The sequence below is a fragment of the Centroberyx affinis genome, unplaced genomic scaffold, assembly GCF_046629955.1.
Source record: "Centroberyx affinis isolate AG114_WGS23_722 - 3 ecotype Tasmania unplaced genomic scaffold, CSIRO-AGI_Caff_v1 ptg001058l_1, whole genome shotgun sequence".
Taxonomy (NCBI): Eukaryota; Metazoa; Chordata; class Actinopteri; order Beryciformes; family Berycidae; genus Centroberyx; species Centroberyx affinis.
The window spans coordinates 868,599-891,391 of record NW_027279609.1 but is presented as its reverse complement, the minus strand read 5'-3'; the positions used below and the strand labels follow the sequence as shown (position 1 = coordinate 891,391).

Sequence of the window (22,793 nt, the reverse complement as noted above, 5' to 3'; positions counted from 1 at the left end):
TAAATTTAGGATAGACCCATGTTCAAGTTGTTTGCATTGTTAAGGGGTAAAACTATACTTTTGATATTGGTTATGTAGGCTTATGTGCATATGATCCAAATATGTTTGGTTACATTCTGGATTGTGAGTTTTACTTTAATATTTCATGTGTCATTTTAAAAGTGTATGTGATGGAAGCGTTTACACGGACAACCTCTAAACTATTAATAAACTTTTAACTTCTAAACTACAAACTATTAAACTACCAATGGAATTAGTAGCCTATCTGTTTTTTGGTTGAACCAACATCTATTCAGGCGTATTATCTATACAAACCACGGCAGTTAATCATGACGCTTGGCACTGGAGGTAATCGATCAAAGGCAGTTTGCAGTAGGTTAGTGTACAATGTTTGATGCCTCACTTGTGTAGTAAACAGGGCATCCATGTGTAATGATCATGATTAAACCAGATGTACAACTTGATGTTACTTGCCCTTGATGTGATTATATGATTATGTTGTGATCTAAATCGCTGTGTAGCCTACTACAATTGTCATCAAACATTTGGTACAGGTGAAAGTTATCAAGTAAGGGGAAAATATAACCGAAACTGATCAAAATATCACAATGATGGCCAGCCGCACGGTGGAATGTTAGGTATGCAGTCCCGACTACATGAACAGCAACAGAGGGTGAACCAACATCTTAATTTTGTATGTCTCGATGACATAGTCAATGTTTCCATTTACAAGCGTTGAAATATATTTAAAGATTACTAAAGACTATTTTCATTTCACTTAAATAGAAGAAAGACGCGAATTTTAATATCTTTTGGGAACACTGTGAAACGGCCGCCCCTACACCGGATGACAGAATGGTTTCTCCCGCCGTAGCAGGGTCTGTCCTGCGTAGGTCTGACTGCAAATCAATGAAGCCAGTCAAACATACGGGGTTGGGCAATCGAAGTTTGGACAATTTACGGAGATTGCTATTGCCGGATAGTCGACCACTACAAGGATATGTATATAATATGTATAGAATCTTATTCGCGTGTGCTTTAGTGGAATAAGGAGGAGATCTATGTGGTCAAAACTGATACTACTTAAATCACTCGTTGGATACATTTAGTTAGAAATTGGCAACTAGAAAAAAACTACCTTCTCTATTCGGACTGAGGATGATTTTTGCTAATACTGGCAACCCACTGAGGACTCCCTATCGCAAGCAGGTAAATACGCTTTTATTTACAAAAGACTAGCCTTCAGACATCATGTCCACAAAGCTGACTACATGGAAGTCGCAAAACAGGTCTGTTTGAAATAGCTCACTGCCTCTTTCCATAGCCTAACCGTGTTTATAGCCTACTCTCTACGAGCATATAAAGTTACTTCAGTTTACATCTACTATTTAAAAGGACAGTATTCTGTGTCCGTGTTTACCTCATCTGACGTGAGGTGTATCTTAAATATAATGATAATACTGCTGGTCGACTATGGTCCTGGTCAAATAGTGTTTGGGAGGTATAATATTGGCTGAGTGGATCTGAAGTTTTATGAGTTGGGTTTACTTTGTTGTTTAGTTTAATGCTATGGTGATCACATGCAGATGGATATTAGGAAAATAGTATATAGGCTACTTCGAATAGCGTTTCCTATTGTGGATTACATATCAAATACATAGGAGCTGGCTGGAAACACCACTCACAGAACAGCTAAACAGAAGTTTATAAACAAATTTCACCAATTTATATTAGTCTTGCCTGGTTTGTAGATTTTGATTAGCTTGTATTTCTTTGAACAACATGTAAGTGTAATAGCCCCAAATAGGCTATGGAATATCTAAATGACCAATAGAATAGACTTTAGAATGTCAGTTTCATAAAATATCAATTAACCCACCTTCTCAAAATAAATATATGATGATCTACTTATGAATCCTTGCTGTATTCTGATTCTCAGTAGGCCTGTATAGAAAATGTATGGATAGTGAAATATTGTTCATTCATGCATTCAGTTTGTCCCAGTTACATATAGATTTTTTTTAAATTCCCCTCAGCATGGTAGATGTGAGTGAGCATATTGGAGGGCTCTGTACTATTCACAGTCATGCTCATGCTGTCATCCTAATAGTGCACACACGCTTAGAGCCTGTGGCTAGAGCTCCATGGGCGAGGCCTGTTACTGGAAGCCCTGTGCATTTCCAGCTCGGATATGACGGGCTCTGCTGGTCTGGAGCTGGCTGATAAGATGCCGTCCTCTCCCTCATCACGGTCTCTCACGGCCCAGCATCTGAGTAGTCAGGCAGATGTATACGCTTTCAGTCCCACACAGAAAGGGAAGTTGCACTCTCACATGAAGCCCAGACTCTGAAAATGGAGGGCTCTGTTTGCCGGTATTCTCCTCAAAGATTGTCTTTGTCCACATATAGCTGGAGGTAGGAGCACACTTCCTGTTGCCTTCCAGTGGGATGGTCTCTCTCTCTGTCTCTCTTTGTTTGTGTGTGTGTGTGTGTGTGTGTTGGTGTGCATGCTTTAATCAGTTACTGGAATGCAGGCTATGCTTCACCTGTCTCATTATGGGGTAAACCTATTTACAGTTCCTTAATAATGCGTTTGATTGCGATGATCACAATGACGACTGTCAAGAGTTTAGAGCTAACTTGCATTGTGACTATCTACAGCCTAACATATTCTTCTAAATGTGTCACATTAAGGTGAATTGATTCAAGCAGGAAAGTTTACAGACAGGTAGAATTTGACCTTTCAAGCATTTGACTATACCTGACATATAAATATTTCAGAAATGAATTGTATTCCTTCTCATCTGGATTATTAATGAGAAGTTTCCAAATCACACCAAACGCCTCTTTCTCATTGTCTTCCACCACTGCCTCCCTGTCAGACTTGACAATATTTGATAGAGTCTCCTCCTTGCTACATTGAACTACATTGAATATTTTTTCAGTGATTCTCTATCAGTCTCTTCTCTACTAGTGAACACATGTAATTTATAGCTTTAAATATGTATTTGACTGATTACTCATCAGATAATGCTTGTATCTTTGTGTTTGACCAATTCATAAATGTTAATTATGGTTCTATGTTGTGTTACCTGACTATTCCACTACATAAGATCCTCCAGCCAACAACCTTTATATAGTTAGTGCTCTAGAGTTTATATACATTCATCTTATTTTGGCATTTATATTGCTCCTCACAGCCTAAAATTATGTTGCTGAATTGGTTGCATTTTCTTTTGCATATTCTGAGTGATTATGTGATAATTCATAGCAATAGGACTTAGATGTACCAAGTTCATAACTCTTAACATGGACATGAGCTTTTTTTTTTTTTTTTTTGGACATGAGCTTTTGTAACATTTTCATAATGCTTGAGTAGCAGCTTCATAACAGCTGGCTAATAGCTGGAATGTAGCTACATGGCACATTCTTGTATATTCAATCCTAATGTCAGCTTTCATAAATTGTTCATGTAATGTGTGCCATCTGTGACATATAATTAGTGAAGACTTCAAAATAAAAGTCCTCCTGAGAATTGCTTTTTTTTACTGAAAAACCTGCCTTTGGGTTATCCATGAATATATTATGAAGATATATCTTTGTTTTACCCACGTTTTGTTGTGTTTCTCTTCCTCGTCTCTGAAACTACAGCTCAAGTTTTTACAGCTTTTGTTGTAGACAATAATGTAATGAAGATATTGGTATGAGACAGAAATTATTGTTCTTCATAGATTCCACCAGAGATTTACGCCCAAAACCTAAACACTCAAGGAGTGCAGGATAAACATGGAATAATGGGGTGTTGAGTTTCAGGTCAACATTATCTTCAGGGTCTGTAGCATTATTCAACATGTATTGTTATTCAAAATCCCCTTCAATGGAAAATCGCTTTATTCAGGTCCTTCAATGAAGAACCAATATTTTGAGATCCTGAGAGATAAGGTCTGATTGCAGGCTTGTGCATCAGTTTGAATGAAAAGCCTATCAAGACGGAGAGCTAGAATTTTACACATTAAAGGAAAAGATCAAGACTTCAACACTGAACTAGTATAAACTCTGTACCTACCACTATTCCTTTGACACAAAAGTTTAATGGAGTTATTTGGAAATCACAGAGTATTTTTTTTTTAGACTTTTGGGGACAAATTGAGAATCACATTCATAATAAGGTTATATAAGAAGTTTATAGAATACTTAAAGAGGAATTCCTGTTTCTTTTTTATTTGATATTGAGTTGGTTGTTTGCCCTCGGCGTAGTCTAAGAACCAGGTGAAACCAATGCATGATTTTGTGTCCTGGTAATAGCATCAGCAAAATTTAGCCACTGCCATGCTGCTGGTAAATAAGGGTTAGTCATAAGGGCAACTGTGACATGTTTCACATTTTTAGCAGTTATCATCATTCCGTTTGTTGATTTGAGCAGATTTAAGGTGATTTTGCCAAGAATAATAAAACATTTCATGAATGTTCCTGTGACTCTTATTCATTTAGCAACAGCAGTAGCAACATTTTTGCTGTTTTATTTCATTGTTGGAGAGCCAAACCATACATTCCAGTTTCACCAGGTCCTTAGACAACTGTTGGACCAAAGAACCATCTATCACATGAAAAAGAGGAGTAATCCTTTACCGTTAATTGCGTATAAGCATTTGCTTATATGTTTATATCAACACTACAGTTAATGTTTGAGGGTAGTTGTTTTTCATGTATGCACTACACACTGAAAACACATCACAAGTTTTGTATTTCAAATTCGTGATTGAGAACATGCCAAACAGAGCAATTAACTGGCGCAGGGTTGAGAGGGTGAGGACATCTGCCACAAAAACAGCAGGTCAAGTTGGTTTCGCGGTTGGGGCATGTGAGGCGGTTGGTCGGTCGGTCGGTCGGTCAGAGGAGAAGATCTCCTGCTTAGGCTTGGGTCCAGACTTGGGTTGCTCAATCCTGTCACCGCCTCATGCTTGGGATTCCATCAGCTTCCTCTCTTGTGATTCCACGGAGGGGGGAGGAGGGGAGGAGGGGAGGATAATCAGTGTCAGACACTAAAGAAGGGGAAGAGTCCTTGAAGGGGAAAGCTCTCTGCAGACCGGGGCAACTGCGTCCCTATAAACACGACGCACAACATTGCTCAATCGCAGAGGTGGGCGTTGGGGGGTTTCTCAGATGGTCAGGACCACAACAGCTATTGTCAGAAATGCCCATGTGATTTCTTTACACTTAGAAAATGAACTGAAACTGAATACCATGTGAAAAACATCACGTCGTTTTGCTGTGTTATATATTGTTTCAGAGCAAGAAACACCCATTATCTGGGTGGTATACCCATTTTTCTTGGCCACGTCGGGCAAAGAGCCATAGTGAAGCCATACTGACTGTAATGCTAACCCTGAATGAGGGAGTTTAGGTCAAGCATATGGAGCTATACTGGGGATATAATTGTTTATGTTGACCTGGGAATGGCTCCTTTCACACACTCAGGCTCTCGGTGTCACAGCGGTGTCAGAGCTACAGGCCCCCGTGGACCTTGATTGTGCTGACTGCTAAGCTGTGAAGGAGATTGCTCTGCAGATATGTATCACTGCACCGTGAAACATTAATCCTCAGGCTGGACAGATACCCACTTGATACAAATGATGGAGTATCCAGACAGTTTTTTTTTTTTTTTTGCATGTAGTGTGACTATGGATGATTTAGCTTGGCCACACAACGATTTATAGGCTAAAAACAGATGGTCTCTTCTCCGATGCACACTGATGTAGAGAAATTTCATGTATAAGGGTCAGTTGTCACCTTCTGTTACATTTCGCTCAATAAATATTACATTATATTTTGTCAGCAAATCAAAACCATACTGGAGCCAAACAGCAGTGCATGTGTATATTATATGAAGTCATACGCAGTAGGATTTTATCATGTTATGTCTGTTAGGATCTCAGAATTGCATCTGTTTTGTCCCTCCCTCTTTTTTTGCTAATGCGGACACTTCTCAGCAAGCTGTTGTTTTGTCTTGACTTGGACTCGACCCAATATTGTGTGTCTCCCTCCCTCTTCCAGCCACCTGTTGCCCCATCGTCACACCCCATGGCTCCGCCTAGCCCCAGCACCAACAACAGCAGCAGCAGCAGCAGTAGCACTGCAGGCTGGGAACAGCTCAGCAAAACCAACCTCTACATCCGGGGTTTGCCCCCCGCCACCACAGACCATGACCTGGTCAAGCTCTGTCAGCCGTGAGTAGCGCTCTTCCTCTTATCATTATCAGCTATTGATCATCCATTGATCTTTGAAGGCCAGCTGGTTTCAGAGTCTAGTTTCAATACACAGTAGCTGTCATTTAGGGAGATGCTACAATACAATGCTACGATACAAATAAGATATAAAAACTAAGATGAAATATGCCTTTATACACGTCCCACTACATGCTTGCTGCAGTGGAGGTTTGGACTTTTTTTTTGTCTTTGAAGCCATCAGAAAGCCTAGGGAACAGCCTGATAAGCAGTTATTGAAAGAGACATTTCATGATTCAATTTCTCACGTTTGGTCTTCTGTAAGCCTATAGCAGTCAAGAAGAATTATCTACTGGCTGCCTCAGTGCTAATGTGGGATAGATACACAGGGGGGGGTTCCATGATTGCTACCTCTGTAATACAGAAATCCTCAACATCTTTTGATCTGCTTATTGCTATCGTAAATTGGTCTCTCTTTCTAATACTGTGAGACTGAATGACAAATTGAGCCCCACAGGCCGGTTTTAACGTCCTCCAAGAATAGAGTTCAGAAGTAACCAGCTGTTAATGATAAGTGGAGTTTTTGGCTGCAGGGAGCATGGTCAGACAGCAAGGGGGGGGGGGGTTGTATATTTGAGATTATGGCAAATGCAGCAACAATATAGCAGGCAGGGCCATTACATTTGAATATGAAATGAGAAATGACCTTGAAGACCATGCAGGGACGGAGCGGAGAGGATGAGGTAGCTGACAGTATGTGGGGCACAGCAGCGGAGCGTCCATACATCACATGTGGGGATAAAGGAGAGACACTGACAACGCCGGTCTCGTCCACAGCCCTCTTTGTGCATTGAATGCTTTATATTGGCCGAGCAGAAAGACCACCCTGGTGACTCTGAGATCCCATTTACTTTGCTTTCTGAGTCTCAGACCCCCCACAACCCCCCCACCCCCCCATCTTCACAATGCGATATTGACTTTGCAGCACATAGAACCATTCTCCCAAGCTTCCAGCACATTCTGTGACTGTTTAGAAATCTGTTGCATTTTGAATAGGGTCTCAGCAGTGACGTACACCTATATTTTATTGAAGATTTAGACCAATAAAGCATGGTGCTAAAAAAAAATAAAAAATAAAAAATAAAAGCTTCTAAAACAGCTCTGAAAAATAGAAATATTTATTAAGTGTGTAAAATGTGATAATGACCTCAGCTAACTTTCTGTTTTACTTAAATGGGATGTTTTTTCTTCTTCATATTTCATTTATGGATAGATTCTTGAAGCATGGACGAGATAAGGAAAGAGATGGAAAATACATTTTTAACTTCCCTCAGCTGCCAACATAACCTTAGATACAGCTCGCATTTACTTCCTTTAATGTACAGAAGTATTTTACAATATCAGACTACAACTGTTTTTGATCCCATTGCATTCTGACCATGTCCTACAGTTTTGATGGTACTGTCAGAGCAAAGCTGCTATAACCATAGGCCTATAAGATTTGGGATTAAAGTTCAGATGAAGGAAAGGTCATAAATTCGTGCTCTTTTACCCAGTGTTGTATTTAGCCTAATCCCTGACTAAAATATCTCCCCATATGACTGCAGGGTACATCCTAGCTTGCATACCTCACTGTTGTCCTTCCTTCCTTCCTTCCTTCCTTCCTTCCAGTAGATAACCTGCATGTGAGGTGACCACTATGGAGAAAATGTCCCACATCAGGGAGAGGGATTGACAAATGAGACAAATTCAATGTGTATAATATAGTTGGCGATTTGGAAAAAATATATCATGAAACAAATGCACAATTATTGACCCTGTATATATTTTTTTTAAAGAATTTCTCATGTCCGCAACATTGATGGACATTGGTTAGCTTAAGATCTGGTGGGCTGAGGATATATACGAATGTAAAAAAAAAAATACCACTGTACTTAATATTTTTAAGGTTTATTTGGCTTTGTAGGACAGAAGATGGTATACAGTACAACCATTCTTCAGAGACTCTTGGAATACGAACTATTAGAAATAATACTAGATTTCAGAACACAAATTGTCAATTTTACAATGCCTCATTGAAATGACATTTACTACAAGTTCATGTTTTGAAGCCAGGGCCTGGGCATCATCCCTGTGATACACAATGTGACTGGCACGGGTTTTGACTGAATGGGGCATCCTGGTGGTTCAGTTGATTAGGGAACATACCATGGAACTGTCATGTCCTGGCTGGGAATCTGGCCTGGGGCTCTGTCAGGCTCTGTCTAAAAAGGCAAAAATTCCCTCAAAAGAATCTTAAAAAAGGTTTTGTCTTAGCATGCCATTGTTTTGCCTCTAATCTCACAATGAAATTACACCCAAAATTTAAATGCATGTGACCACAACTAACCCAAAGATGCAGATATCTGAACCAACATATTCTTTTGCATCTTTTGTTAGCCGTTTTCTATAGCTCTGCCTAACCCGACTGAAAAGGAGATTTTTCTTATGCACTATTAGTGAAACCTTGTTGTTGCCTTGCAACAGACAAACAGACAAACAGAATGACTTACCAGAGTGACTAACAGCGCTGTGGTCATAAATAGTGTCACCAGGAATCAATAAAATGCAGGGACTAGTATCTGGATCTCGCAGAGGAAGTGGGATGGGAGCGAGGCTGAGAGGAGACATGTTTTTTTGCTCTGTGTGCTGCCTCTCTGTCAGAGACGACGTTCTAGGTGATTCAAGCTCCCGAGGTTCTGACGGCACCATGCAGCTCACTTGCAGAGCGACAGACTGTTACGGGAAGCTATTGAAATACGAGAGATCCTCACAGAACTCCACTGAATAACTAATTTTGCTTAAAGGGGGATTAGACATAAACAATAATGTAATATTGTAATAATGTAATGGCCTTTTGCTACAGCCCTTTTCTGTCTTTGCATAACATGACAATAAGTGCAGTGTGAGATTTGAACTGCTAAGAGAATGACAATCCACTGGGAGTTCAGCTGTGTCCCTTCGCACAGATGAACCTCTCCATGTCCTAGATTAGAGATGGGGTGTGGTAATCCCCTTCCTTTTTTAACCTCTTCGTTTCACCCTTCCTGTCTCACATCCCTGGATCATGTGCTGCTCGGGCTCGGAGGGTGGGGGTGGGGAGGTAGCGGTGTTGGGGCTGCCTGCTTGGCTGGAGCTGACACCACGGTGATTCCTGTGATTGATTAATTTGGAGTCAATTAGTGGAAACCCTTCCTTCTGCAGGCTCTCAGTCCACTGGAGCACAGCGTAAGGTCACGCCAGCCTAGAGAAGCAAATACAGTGTGGGTTAGATCGTGAATGAACAGCAACACTCAAACACGCAGAGTGTGACGGAGAGAGAGAGAGAGGTTCAGGAGGAGACAGAGAGAGTGGACGCTGCAAGCCATTCTCTCTATTTCAGTGTAGCTTCATACTAGAGCTGAACAATTAATCCCCCCCAAAAAATGTAATTGCAATATGAACTTGCGCAATTTCCAAATCGCAGAGGCTGCAATTAATTGCTTAAGAGAGAGAGCTGTCCAAACTGGATTTCTAAACAAGGTGTTTTAGTGCTCCAGGTAATTCAAGTTCAATATTGGTAAAAACCTTTCATCATACTCAAACTCAGTAAATCCTGCACACTGACATGTATTTTCTAAATCACTTTTCTTTCTAAAAGATTTATGGCAAGAAATACTTGTGATGATATGAAATCGCAGTTTAAATCGCAATCATAATATTCTGTCAAATAATCGCAATTCGATTTATTATCAATATCTTTCAGCCCTACTTCATACTGTTATTATTAATCCACAGTCTGTGATTAGTTGCAGAGGCACCATGTGACCGGCCCAGTAGTTAAAAATATGCCACGCATCAGATCTGTCAGGAGCTTGTGTAGCTATACCTCAGTGTCAAGATGAAGGCCTTCTTGTCATCCAGCGGTCTCCTGCACAAAGTCTCCTGCCATGTCAGAGCTCAGGCAATCCCCTCATTAATCATCTGTCTCCAGATCTTATCTCTATACAGGGGGTTCTATTGCTGTTATTGGGCTTGATTGTCTGTATCTAGATGTGTTGTATTCGGTATTGTAAAGAGAAAGTGGCCAGGATATGTGGTTGTGGTTGTGTTTGTTGCATGCACCCTGTTCATTTGGGTTGAGAAGAAGAAGTGCAGCATGTTTGGGGATCAGGGCAGGATTCGTTTGTCAGATCTGGAAGCGATGGTCTACCACAGAGCGGCAACAACACAGGATGTAACTGGGAAATGTCACTGGGTGGCTCTCACCCAACGCTGTCAGGCTGTACATGTAGAAAGTGCCATACACATTCTCTTCAGTTTTAATACCATGCAGTGCAGCGCTGAATACTTTTGCGCTTGAACTAGTTTGAATATCAATATTTTTTTTTTTTGCTCTCCCTCTTTGTATCTCTATGTTATATTTGATTCACAGGTTTTGTTTGGCTAAAGGGATAGGCCTGTCTAACTTTGCACTCGCTTGGTGGAGCTTTTCAACTCCACATGGAAACCACTTCCTGTTTCTCATACTTTTACAGTGATGTCATAAATTCTTGCACAAGCCTCCCTCTTTGTGTCTTTTATAACTGCCTCTGGTGCATAATCCAGCTAACAATACCTCGCCTTTCTGCTCCTCTCCTAGGTATGGCAAAATTGTATCAACAAAGGCCATCCTGGACAAGACTACAAACAAATGTAAAGGTGTGTAAGGTTGTCTTGCCCTTTCCAGCATACCTCTCTGCTGGGTAACATTTCATTTTACTTTCTTTCTCTTCTCATTAAATATGCATGCAAATCAAGAAGTAGTGGTCAATCAGGAGCTCCAAGCTTTAAAAGAAGATTGAAGGATATTCTGCCACCACAACACCTCACTGTGAGCCAGAATATAACTTGCTCTTACCAAAAATCGGTAGACCTCCAGTTTGTGATATGCTACCTAAACCTCCTGATGTCATTATACTATATAGACTATGGAATATGCTGAAAAATGAATGATGTAGCTTGCTGCCGACCCCAGATTCATTCAGCAGGTTTGACAACGCTGTGACGGAAATCAGCTCTGCCTCGCTTAAGTCATTCAGCAGCTATGCAGTTGTCTCAGAAGGGCCGGGCAAGTCAGGAAACAGACTGACAGGCTGGTAAAAAGCTGCCACCCAGCTCATGTTATTTTAAGCCTCAGCCCTTGACTGTTGGTGTGTCACTGCTGTGGGCGGGTCCTGGGAGGAAGTGACAGGTCCCCAGCTCCTCCTCTCTCCGCTGAGTGACAGCATTGGCTCCGGTCCAGTCCTGGTAGACTGCCCACCTGACTAAAGAGGGACTTACTGATTCTATCTAGCGCTGATGGGATTAAGAGAATGCTTTGTCACTCTCCTCTGGATTATACAGATGCCAGTTAATCGAAGGCTCTCAGTGAAAGGGGACACAAGACCTTGTAAAGCTCTAAGTGAATTTTAAATAGAACTCGGGGATGGCTTCGGGAATAATCTTGTGTGACCGTAAATTTTGTGAGATCCTCTGTTTGACTGAATGCAGTTTTACTTATCCCAGACTACTATTATTTCTGCTGTTATTTATGCATGTGGAACACCTAGTGTGTGATTAATGTCAATAACAAGAGAAGGATAGCCATTTAAATTCTAGTGAGCCATTTCTCAATTGATACTCTGTGAAAGAATACCAGCACATTCGCCATCAATGAGCTCAAAGAGGTTAAATATAGCAGCCGCAGTAGAGGCCAGGGACTATCGGTCCACCCTGTTTGTACCCCCCGAGGACAAAGAGCTGACCTGAGCCATGAACGTCACCACTGCTATCTGCAGCCTCAGCACTTTCCTGCCTCCATTTACACACACACAAAAACACGCACCCATACACAGTTAGGTAGACTTACAACAACATACATGCATACAAATATGCATATACATACACATACATACATACACCCAAGCTTGATTATACAAGCACAACGTATATCCACAAATAAACAGACAGACCACCACCAGGAGCCACAGAGAGGCACAGGTCGCCCCACACAACACGGTGACCCTGCCATTATTTGTGCCGGCTGTAGTATATTGTCCTAACTCTGCACTGTTTGGTCCCTCAGGATACGGCTTTGTGGACTTTGACAGCCCCGCTGCAGCTCAGAAAGCTGTCGCTGCCCTGAAGACCACTGGTGTCCAAGCTCAGATGGCAAAGGTGAGGATACATTTCAGTCTAATCCTGATATCACGCTCATACAACTCCCCCAGTTACACTGTTTCTCCTTCATCTGGCTGGTCAGGCAACTAAAACCTAATCCTTGTGGTATTAAATAGCAGGACAGGAATCGCCTCGACTGCACTGTGTATGTGCCCCTGCACTTGGTGTGTAGACCTCTCACTGACTCTGAGATCACTGAGTGAATCATGAAGGAAGCGTGTGCTGAAGAAAATCTGAAAAAATATGTGTGTGTGTGCATGTTTATTTGCTTTGGAGCATATGTGCGATTCACTGTACAGGTATGTGTATGTATTTGCTTGTGTTTGTGTGTACGGTTCGCTATGTATGTGCATGTCTCTCTGCAAGTGTGTGTGTGCATATACATCTGTGATGGTTCCCAATGACATCCTGTCAGCTGAGAGCTCCCAGCCAGGCTTTGGAAGACTTTGAGGAGTGAATGGCGCCAACAGGCAGACTATGGGGTGCAGAGGCTGGTGTGGCTCTGTGCTGACAGCAGGGTGACGTGCTGGAGAAGGTATCCACCCTGGGGATGTGCTTCTAAGCCTCTCCGGGAGCAGAAACCAGTCTTTCTGTCCCCTCCAAAGCACCCTTAATACATCCAGGGCCTCCTAGTATTGGACTACTACTTTAGCCTTTCTAGACCTGGATCCAGCAAATGAGGCTTCATCTTCCATACATGTTAAAAACAATGGGGGGGGATTCTCTCCCATAGCATGAATCACAGCTAAACACATTGGTCTTTTAGGTGTTGAACAGTTTCACTTAATCTGCAGTGCAGAAAGTCAAATAAATGTGCTCTTGTTCTAGGAATCTGTACTTTAAGACAAGATTTACAGTGCAGTGTGATCAGACAAGTTGGAGCTATAGTAGTTTGTCACATTAATCCTGCTCAATGTAATTAAGATGACAGCTATTCAACCTTATAATACACTTTACAGATATGACGTAGACGTTATAAACAGAGTTTTTGTCAAAGACGTCATACAGTAGACATTCAAATGAAGAGCTTTAAAATAAGACTGTAATAACATGAAGCGAGATAGTTTACACTCTGTGACAGCAGAAAAGGAAGTAAATAATTGTGTGTTGTCATGGTAACAGGAACCAGTAAAGTCAGGGAAATTAGTTCCCATACAGCGCTAAGCAAGAACACTTTGGCCTCAATTCCCTGTCTGGGGATCTGTGGAGCTTCTTGACATGCCTCTGTGCACCCATTTAACTTTTTTAATTAAAATAGAGCTGCTTTGAGGGGCATGCCTAAGTTTAATCTTTGTATTGTGTAAGGTAAATGCCATTATAAAGTTGGAGCCTTTCAGTCCAGCTTTATTCTCACTATTGCCGAGGCTTGTTTGGGCTTAATGGACTCTCTGACAAAGGTCCTTTTTCCTGAAAGTGTTTTTTCTCTGCCTTGGCACCATTGAGTAGGCATTCCCTCATTATTATTTCAAAGGCAGGTGGGTGGGAAGTCGGCAGATAAGAGTTTCCTGTCTTTTCACCTTATGTTATTTCAATGAATGAGTGTCTCGTGATACTTGACTATGTCTTTTCCTTTCTGTGGATGCGTGCAAGGGACACACCACACTCACATTTGCACAAGAATTGTGTAATATAGGGAAAATCCTATAGAATTATTTAAATGAGAATGTTTTATCAAGCTGTGTGGCTTAATTTGTTAGAGAATGGAATTATTTAATGTTATGATTTACATCCACTATGACAATCAGCATCCTTTAGCCATATGGCCAAAGGACGGCATCTTTATAGTAGATCACATCCTTTTTAGAGCAAACATTCCCTCTCTCTGAGACTAGGCAAGCAGTAACTCCCCCTCCATCAGCCGCACCTCTCTTCCTCAGCTCTCCATCTGCAAGCACGCCTCAGTCACATGACAGTTAATGACTGACTGGTTGGCTGGTGACCCCATTCACAGCACAAACAGATGTCTTATCTCGCTGCCAAATTTCTGTCCCTGCATTTTTAAGAGCTGCTGCACACGCACTGGAAGGGATTTTTTCTCCTCCAAATTTCTCTCAGATGATGATGGAGTCAGTCTTAAAGCAGGAAGGCTATTCTGGGTGACTTATCAATAAAACATGTGGTCATTCACCCTACACTCAAACCTCTTTAAATAAATCACAACTAAGATTCCTTCTAGAATAGAGGCTACGTGACAATAGAAAATAAGGTTAGCATTCTTTTTCTATCAAGGAATGGAGGTGTTTATTATTCTATAACAACACACAAAAGAAATAGGCTTCCTGTTATTAACAATTTATCAGTGGCCTCTTTGCAGTGACATTTTAGTGGCAGTTAACAGGATGAATGCTTGGCCCTGTCATCTAAGAGGCAAACTATAAAGGGTAAAGTGGTAAAGCAGTCTTTTTGCCCTTGGATATAATTTGCGCGTGTATGTGAGCATGTGCACACACGTGTGAAAAGCAGGAAGGAGTGTTAGCGATGGTCTCCCGCTCTCTTTAGAGTTGCTGAAATATGTCCCTGCACCCCCCCCCCCCCTCCCCCCGTCTATCCCTCCATCTCTGTCACCTCAGAACCAATCCCTCTGATTGAACACCTTCTCTGGGTGCTGCACTGCAGGCCAGGGGCTCGTTCCTTGTCCCCTAATAGTGAGATGTTGATTTTTCTGTCAGCGTATTACTTTAGTAATCCAATCCATCCCTGTAGCTGGCTCTGAATGCAGCAGGACGCTGATGAATATTAATGGTGAGCGGCCGCTCCCCAGGGACCCGTAGCCGTGTCTTATGTTTCTGCTGATGCTATTGAAATACAGGAGGAAATCAGCTGATGTGGGCCTCAAGCAGCCGTGGGCTGCATGCAAATCTGTATTCATCACTATTCATGGTGACCCTTTATTACCTAAAACCCCCAGCACAGACAGACAGGAAGAAGCAGAGACAAGCAGAGACATCATATAGAGCTTTAACCCCGTCATTGATGTATTTATTGTGTAGCCACTGCTAGGGAGAAATTATTTTGAATAGTAAGGAAACCGTGCTGAAATCCCCTCTCTTTTTCTCCTTCCACTCTGCATGATACTGGAAACAACATGAATGTGATACTACAAAGGAATGTTGGTATGTTTCCAGGTGTGTTCAAAGCGTATCCTAAAGTGTCATTACCAACACCTCTGGCTTCCTCTCTGTCTTCTATCACCGTGCAGCAACAAGAGCAAGACCCAACAAACCTGTACATCTCCAACTTGCCTTTGTCTATGGACGAGCAGGAGCTGGAGAACATGTTGAAGCACTTCGGCCAAGTCATATCCACCCGCATCTTAAGGGACGCCAATGGAGCCAGCAGAGGAGTGGGCTTTGCCAGGTCAGATGCTTATGTAGTTTATTCATAATGACTCGTTCACCAGAAACCAATAATGCCAAGAGACAGGTTTTTAACGGTGCTACATGTAGCAGTTTAACATCAATAAATTACTAAGTTACAACATTAAATTTGAGACATTGGTGTAATTACCATAAATAAAAGAGACCCCATCGCTGGGAAAATTGGCAGCTTCTACTAGCTTCTACACAGCATTTTATATCATGTGCCATTGGGTTGGATGTTGCGGAAAATCTGCTGGGTTGCTGTGTGGCACAGAGGGAGATCGCTTTACAGCACAAAACAGGAAGAGGGCGCTGTTCTTCCAGTGCAAACGGAAGTAAAGCTTTCAGACTTTCTTGCAATGGCAGATGGTGGTACAGAGTGAAAGGAACTATGGAAAAATCCCTTCCAACATGTTCATACTCTTCAGTAAAGAGAAAGAGAAATCAAACACACACAGAGTAACGCCAGGGAGGGAGAGGGGTGACAAGTAGCAATATCCCCTTTACGACAGGAAGCAACAGGGTTTATGGGAAATGTGGTGTTCATTTTGAGAAACACTGGCACTGACAATACAACTGGCATGCGATAGAGGCTACCAATACTCTAAACCATGGTATGGCAATGATATATATGCTACATGTAACACCTTTAAATATATTAAGAATGATTAAAATTACTGTTGGTCATTTTGGGTTTCGCATCATAAAAAAATCCCCTGTAGTTTTTCGCTTTAACACTCTCTTTAAACACGCTTTGTTTCAGTTGTTCTAAAATCAATGCTTTGTTGTTGAGGACAGGGGAGCAGGAGGAGTTAATGTGTGGATAAATGGAAACGCTTTTGAAGAATAGTTTCATAATGACTGGCGTGGTTTAATTATAGTGGTAATGTGGGCCCCCTCCAGTCATGCTTGCATAACCAGACATTTGACTGAAAAACCTGAAAGGCCAGGCCCTTGATTCACAAAGCAGAAACGCTATCTGTGCATGCATCATAGGAATGTGTGTGTGTGTGTGTGTGTGTCTGTGTGTGTGTGTGTGTGTGTGTGTGTGTGTGTGTGTGTGCACACAGCTCTGTGTGGCCCATGTGGTCAAGACCTTACATGTTGTTTCCACAACCACATTAACCTCAGCTATACTTTGGGCTTGCCGATGGGCTCAGATAAAAGCCCTGCATATTGATCCACCCATTCAAAAAGAAAGGATAATTTCTTGGAAAACACCTTCTCTTCCTCTCACCCGCAGCATGAAACACTTGCTACTGCATTTATCATTGATTTAATTATGCTCCGTATGTCTTTTATGACTCCAGGATGGAGTCAACTGAGAAATGCGATGCAGTCATTTCTCACTTCAATGGAAAGTTTATCAAGACACCTCCAGGCGTTCCAGGTAAGACACATGGACATTTATGAATTATTAGCAGATGCAGCAGTGTAGGAATGCTCTTTTCTACAATGATGTTAAAACGATGTGACTTAACCACAGCTTTATTTTGACTAAATTAGCAAATCAAGAAGTTGTGTAAGGACCACATCATGAGAGGCAATAACAGAATTTGGCTTGTAATGGTTTTAATGTGTACAATGTTAATGGGTGGAGTTGTACAGGCAGGATGAAGTGGCCAGCCTGCTGATCTCTGCTCCCAGCAGGAGTCTGTAAGTCTGCTGGTGAAGATCTCCTATACACTCAGCGCTAAGTGGCAGAGCACAGAGAAAGAAAAAGAGAGAGAGAGCTGCCTTGTGTGGCCTCCACTCCCACTCTAAGCTTTTTAATTGGATTATTAGACTGAAATAGTCTCTGCTGGCCTTGCCTCCTTTAGGAAAGGGAGGGGATTACAGCTCCACAGCTGCCAAATTAGATGTCTGTGTTCCCAGGCTGGCTAGTAAATGCCCACTCCCAGGCTTCAGTCCAGCTCAGGGAGTGATTGACTGTACAGAAAGCACGACAGACAGCACCATGCATGGATAGTGTTTGTAAAAAAAAAAAAAGAAGAAGCTCCTCTCGTCTCATTCTCTCTCTCTGTCTCTCTCTCTCTCTCTCTCTCTCTCTCTCTCTCTCTCTCTCCCTCTCTCTTTCCAGCACCCCCTGAGCCCTTGCTGTGTAAGTTTGCCGACGGTGGGCAGAAAAAGAGGCAAAGCCAGAATAAATTTGTACAGAATGGTCGTGCTTGGGCGAGAGATGGCGACACTAGACTGGTAAGTGCTGCCCTCTGCCCCCCTCAGGGAGGATGTGACATGGGAGGGTGTCAGAGATATAAGTGAGCTGAAGGGAACAGATCCGTTACCAGTTAATCAAAAATAATGGTCTCCTATAGATGAGAAAACATTGTTGTGTTCAGTGTTCAATGTGTACTTAAACTGTAGTTTCACTGAAAGCTTTTGTGCTCTTCTCTTCTCTCTGATTATGAGAGGTACAAATGGCTTTCCACGGGTGCTAATGAGAATCAGACCTGTATGATGATATGTGTTGCTGATGTGTTGGAGTTGCCTGCTTCAATTTAGTTGACCAATCTGTTCCTTCCTCTGCCCCCAGGCTGGAATGACACTCACATATGACCCCAATGCAGCTGCTATGCAAAATGGGTAAGCTACAGAAGGAGATTAGATTGTATTGAGTGGTTAGTTTATTTTGTTTTACTTCCTTTACTTGCATACTTCTTTAATACAGTTTATTCTATGTCTACAGATTTTTCCCATCTCCATACAGTATTGCCAACCGGATGATTGCTCAAACATCCATGTCTCCCTATATCTCTCCAGTCTCAACATACCAGGTTTGAATCCTTCTCCCCCAGGATTTATATGTAGCTTTGATAATATAACAAAGAATGAAATACTTTATAAACTACTGTGAACTGGTTTTTAACATCCACTCATCAGTTGTATGTATAGCACCGTATATATTTGTTAATCATGTGTCGTCGACTGACAGAAACATGTCCATTGGGGTTTTTAGAGGTGTTGGTTAACTACCTGGCAAAGGGCACCGTGGCCTTTCATGCTTGTCGCCGTGCCAATCACAGTAGCGTGTGAGCTCTGGAAATAGCATATGTCCTGTGCCAGTGTGTTTACAGAGTGTGTGTGTGTGATGTTCCAGGTGCAGAACCCCTCCTGGGTGCCTCACCAGTCCTACATCATGCAGCACCCAGTAAGAGTAAACTCCTCTTCTCTTCATCTTTTCATCATCACTGTCTCCTCTTTCTTTCATCCTTTGACTCTCTCCCCCATTTCTCTTTTCTTCTCCTCTTTCCGCAAAACATTTCCCTCTGTTTATAACAGAATTGAGACATTGTTATGTAAACAGACAGGCACGATATAGAAGATAAGTAGTCATAAACATAAGGTGAGACCGATCATTGAGGATTTAGGTTGCTAAAGTGTTTGTAAAGAAACCTTTGGAGATGCTTCATAAAGCTCTGCATTTGATGACAGATGCTGAATATTTTCTAACAGATGGTTTTCAACTGAGAGAGAAATGTACTTTCCTGCTCTGTAAATGAGCCAACCTAGATTAGAAAATACTGGTAGGTGCCTCAGGCCGAATAGGCTGAGTCAAGACAACTTGTAAAACTTCTGAGACTATTCAATCTCTGCTGTGGGCATAGGATGTGAAGTGTGAGATCACTCAGTTCTTCTCTTTGTCTGCAATCCAGTCTTAGATGCATGATCTGGAAAGGGCAGTATCAGGGCAGTATCAGAGCATTATTCTATTTTCAGCCTATCCATCCCAGATATTCAGCATCACTCTGTTGTGGAATTCTATCATCTTTCTTCACTCTGCCTCTCTTATATTGATCTCTGAGTAATGTTTTCGTTTTACAGCGCAATACTCCTTGCATGTCTTTCGAGTCTCCACCCACTGCACACTTTTCTGTTCCAGGGAGCAGTGTTATCGCCCTCTATGGACCCATCTATGTCGCTGCAGCCTACTTCCATGATGGCCCCCCTCACGCAGCAGATGAGTCACCTCTCCATGGGTAGCGCAGGAACGGTGAGAGACCGCTGCATGGGGTCAGAACATGGGTTCGCTCATGACACAAATGTGGGGAGTAATGTTGTAGGAAAGGTTGCAAATTCTAGGTCATGGCTAGTAGAATATGTTGTGATCATAGAATGATTTTGGTTGTGTTTGTGTTTCCTTCATTGTTCAGTTTATGGCCGCGAACACAGCTATGCAAGGAGCCTATATCCCGCAGTACGCACACATGCAGACAACAACTGTTCCTGTGGAGGTTAGTGCAGTAATCTCACTGTAGGCTGATGTGTGTAAATGAATCTTCATTTAAAACAACAGCTCATTGTTGGCAAAATGGCAGTACCACAGGATTAGGGTTATCTTACCCTCTTTCTCTTCCAGGAAAACGGTGCACAGTCACAAGTGGAGTCATCTGGTGATCATTCCCCATACACCTATCAACAAACCAAGTAGTACCGAGGTAACATTTGGACAACAGCTAAAACAATCATAGCTTCCTCAAATGCAATGGACGCTACAGATTTTTTCACTGTTTTGCACAGGTTCTGCAATTATTTCCTTATGTTTATAAAAAGAATAAGTGAGACTATTTTTGGTATCAGTTCCAGAAGGTGCAAATAAATGATTGATTTCATCAAATGATGCTAATTACATCGAAAAAATACAAAAAAAAGTTTTAAAAAAAGTTTTATTTTGATAATAAAAAACGTTTATTTTTTACCAAGGATTGCCACAGGATACAAGAATCTAAAAGATCGTGTGACTAGTTGTTCAAAGTGCATGATAGTAAATATGTCTTTTGTTAATTTTTTCATGATTTTTTTCTTATTTTGTGTTTTTTTTTCTGAAGATTTATCGGCCAGACATCTTGAAAATGATGTTTTGTGCTTGCTGTGTGAGTGTTGCTATGGTGAAGTGTTCAGTGTTTTTTCTTGTAAAGTGATTTCTCTTAGTGCTCTAGATTGATCTTGCTGTCTGATAAAATTTGCCTTAATAGTTTCCATACAATAGCTGTACAGACCACCACAGAGGCCGGCAATGAGCAAAAAATATTGAGAGCTATTGCCTTGTAAATCAGCTATATAGGGCTTTCCTTTATAATTAAATCTGCTGTGTTAGGTGTTTTTTGCTTTTCCCCTCCCAAAACTAATATAAGTAGAAATTTTAGACAAAAAAAATGTTTTGAATGAAATGACTCTACATCTGATGATTTTAATAGGATGCAATTTTTATTTAATCAGAGGACCTTACATGTCTCTGGTTGTTGGAATGTGGTAGAAATTCTGCTGAAAGATCACCTTTTGAATCTTGCCTTTTTGATTACTTGGTGTTATAGATTAGCTGAAAATGAACTTACTGGGGTGGGGGGAATGAGACAGGGGATAACTTGTTTTTGTTTGTTGGTCGTTTTTTGTCTTTTTGGGTGACGTTTACTGTCATTTTGACAGGGTGTGTCTTTTTCACTTTTATTTGAAATGCTAACAGGAAAACATGGACTTGTGATTGTGCAAAAACTAATCAAAGCCTTGTATTACAACTTAGGCAAAAGTTCAGTGAGTTGGGGGGAAATTGAGAGGAATATATGGATTTTATTGCACCTCGCTCTTTGATAGGAAACAAACAAACTTGGCACTTTCATTTGTAGTTTACTTCACCAAAGACTGTGAGCTAGTACACTGAGGAAATAGCATCATTTGTCTCTTTAACCAGGATATAATTGACTCTGCAAGACTAGATTGCAGTTTGGAGAATGTGCCTTTTTTGTACATTTACATTCAGTTATCATAGGTATTAGTAAAGTATGGACACACACAAGCATGAAGGAAGGCTTGGATCCAACAAGTGCCACACATGGGTTTCATCACTACAGAAAAAGTGGAAAATGCAACAGAAAATTGTCAATTAAGTAGGAAAGAAGACAGTTCGAAACTATGAAATCACAATGATACAATAGCAATCTGGTCTGATATGGCGCAGCACAACAGATCATGTTTTTGCTAAAGTTTGATTATTCTTTGATCATAGCAGATGAAAGCAGGCTTTTTGATTACGGTGTCTTCCAAGAAGCCTGTGATTCGACCTGGTGGTCGGTCTGACCAGTTATCTACCTCAGAGTTTCCTTTCTCCTCTGTATTAGGCCGGGTTAGCAGGTCCTGCCCGCCCTTCCAGACCAAATGCCACGCTCAGGAGCTGGCCACATACAGCTGTTTCCTTTCAGGTTGTTTTTAATACTTTTTGATTTTCTTCAGACCTAATTTTTTTATGATGTATTATCGTAATCATTATGAGGGCAATTGTGCATAGAGCATGTTTTTACTCATGTTCAGACATTCAGTTTCATAGTTTCAAAAGAACTGCTGCTTTCATGGCAATAGATTCCAGAGGCTGATCGAAGTTCTTGAAGACCAATGATAACAAAGCGTTGTGGTATTCACTGGATCTGTGCTCCTAAAACAAACATCTGTGTTGCTTTGTCTCCAGTCCAGACAGACTTGCAGCAGCATTTCCTCTGTAGTTGGCTAGAGTGTGCTACAAAAGTAAAGGGCCGTTGTGACTATACTTGAGATTTCTCTGTAATGCCTGAGACTGAGAAGTAATACTGTTGAGTCTTGTGAGGTTTATGCTGCTAGTGGTGTCTGAACCAAGTGCCATACTATCTGGGTCAAGAGTTGGAAAGGTGCATCAAAGAAAAAAATGCTCATATAAGTAACCACCATGTTGAACAGTCATTAAGTTATATGAAAAAGTAATAATTTATGAAGAGTTTTGTACAGACAGCTTGAGGAAATAAAAGATTTTCATAGAGATATCTATATGAAAGTTAATTTCTTTTTTTATTTTGTTTTACATGTGCCACACATTTGCCAGTGGTAACTTGTATGTCCAGTTTAAGGAATCCTTCCTCTGTATTTTTGTTTCGTAGTGTTTGTTAAAGCCAAAGACTTTTTTTTTTCAGTAGATTGTTACTTAAGGTTTATTTCTGTTCATTTCTTTGACGTTTTTTGAATAAAAACTT

General features: G+C 41.3%; 1 protein-coding gene across 3 annotated transcripts; it reads left to right on the top strand.

Annotated features, from left to right (window-relative positions):
• Nucleotides 1-919: 919 nt before the first annotated feature.
• LOC139647181 (RNA-binding motif, single-stranded-interacting protein 1) lies at nt 920-22,789 on the top strand. 3 transcript variants are annotated; one of them, XM_071523036.1, is made up of 13 exons: nt 920-1,209; nt 6,054-6,226; nt 10,884-10,942; nt 12,348-12,439; nt 15,642-15,799; nt 17,112-17,191; nt 17,882-17,997; nt 18,335-18,384; nt 18,488-18,575; nt 18,899-18,949; nt 19,682-19,792; nt 19,953-20,021; nt 20,159-22,789. In XM_071523036.1, exons 1-13 carry the CDS (start codon nt 1,159-1,161, stop codon nt 20,228-20,230), a joined length of 1,170 nt encoding a protein of 389 aa, XP_071379137.1. In that variant the 5' UTR covers nt 920-1,158; the 3' UTR covers nt 20,231-22,789. The 3 variants fall into 3 exon arrangements, with proteins under 3 accessions (XP_071379137.1, XP_071379136.1, XP_071379135.1); XM_071523035.1 differs by having other exon boundaries at nt 19,953-20,033; XM_071523034.1 differs by having other exon boundaries at nt 18,899-18,955; nt 19,953-20,033.
• Nucleotides 22,790-22,793: the final 4 nt, after the last annotated feature.

Bases quoted from the DNA above. Each gene is read 5' to 3' on its own strand.
- LOC139647181 (XM_071523034.1), top strand. From the start codon at position 1,159: ATGATTTTTGCTAATACTGGCAACCCACTGAGGACTCCCTATCGCAAG. The intron at 10,943-12,347 runs GTGTGTAAGGTT...TTGGTCCCTCAG, and splicing joins GACTACAAACAAATGTAAAG to GATACGGCTTTGTGGACTTT. The intron at 20,034-20,158 runs GTTAGTGCAGTA...TTTCTCTTCCAG, and splicing joins CAACAACTGTTCCTGTGGAG to GAAAACGGTGCACAGTCACA.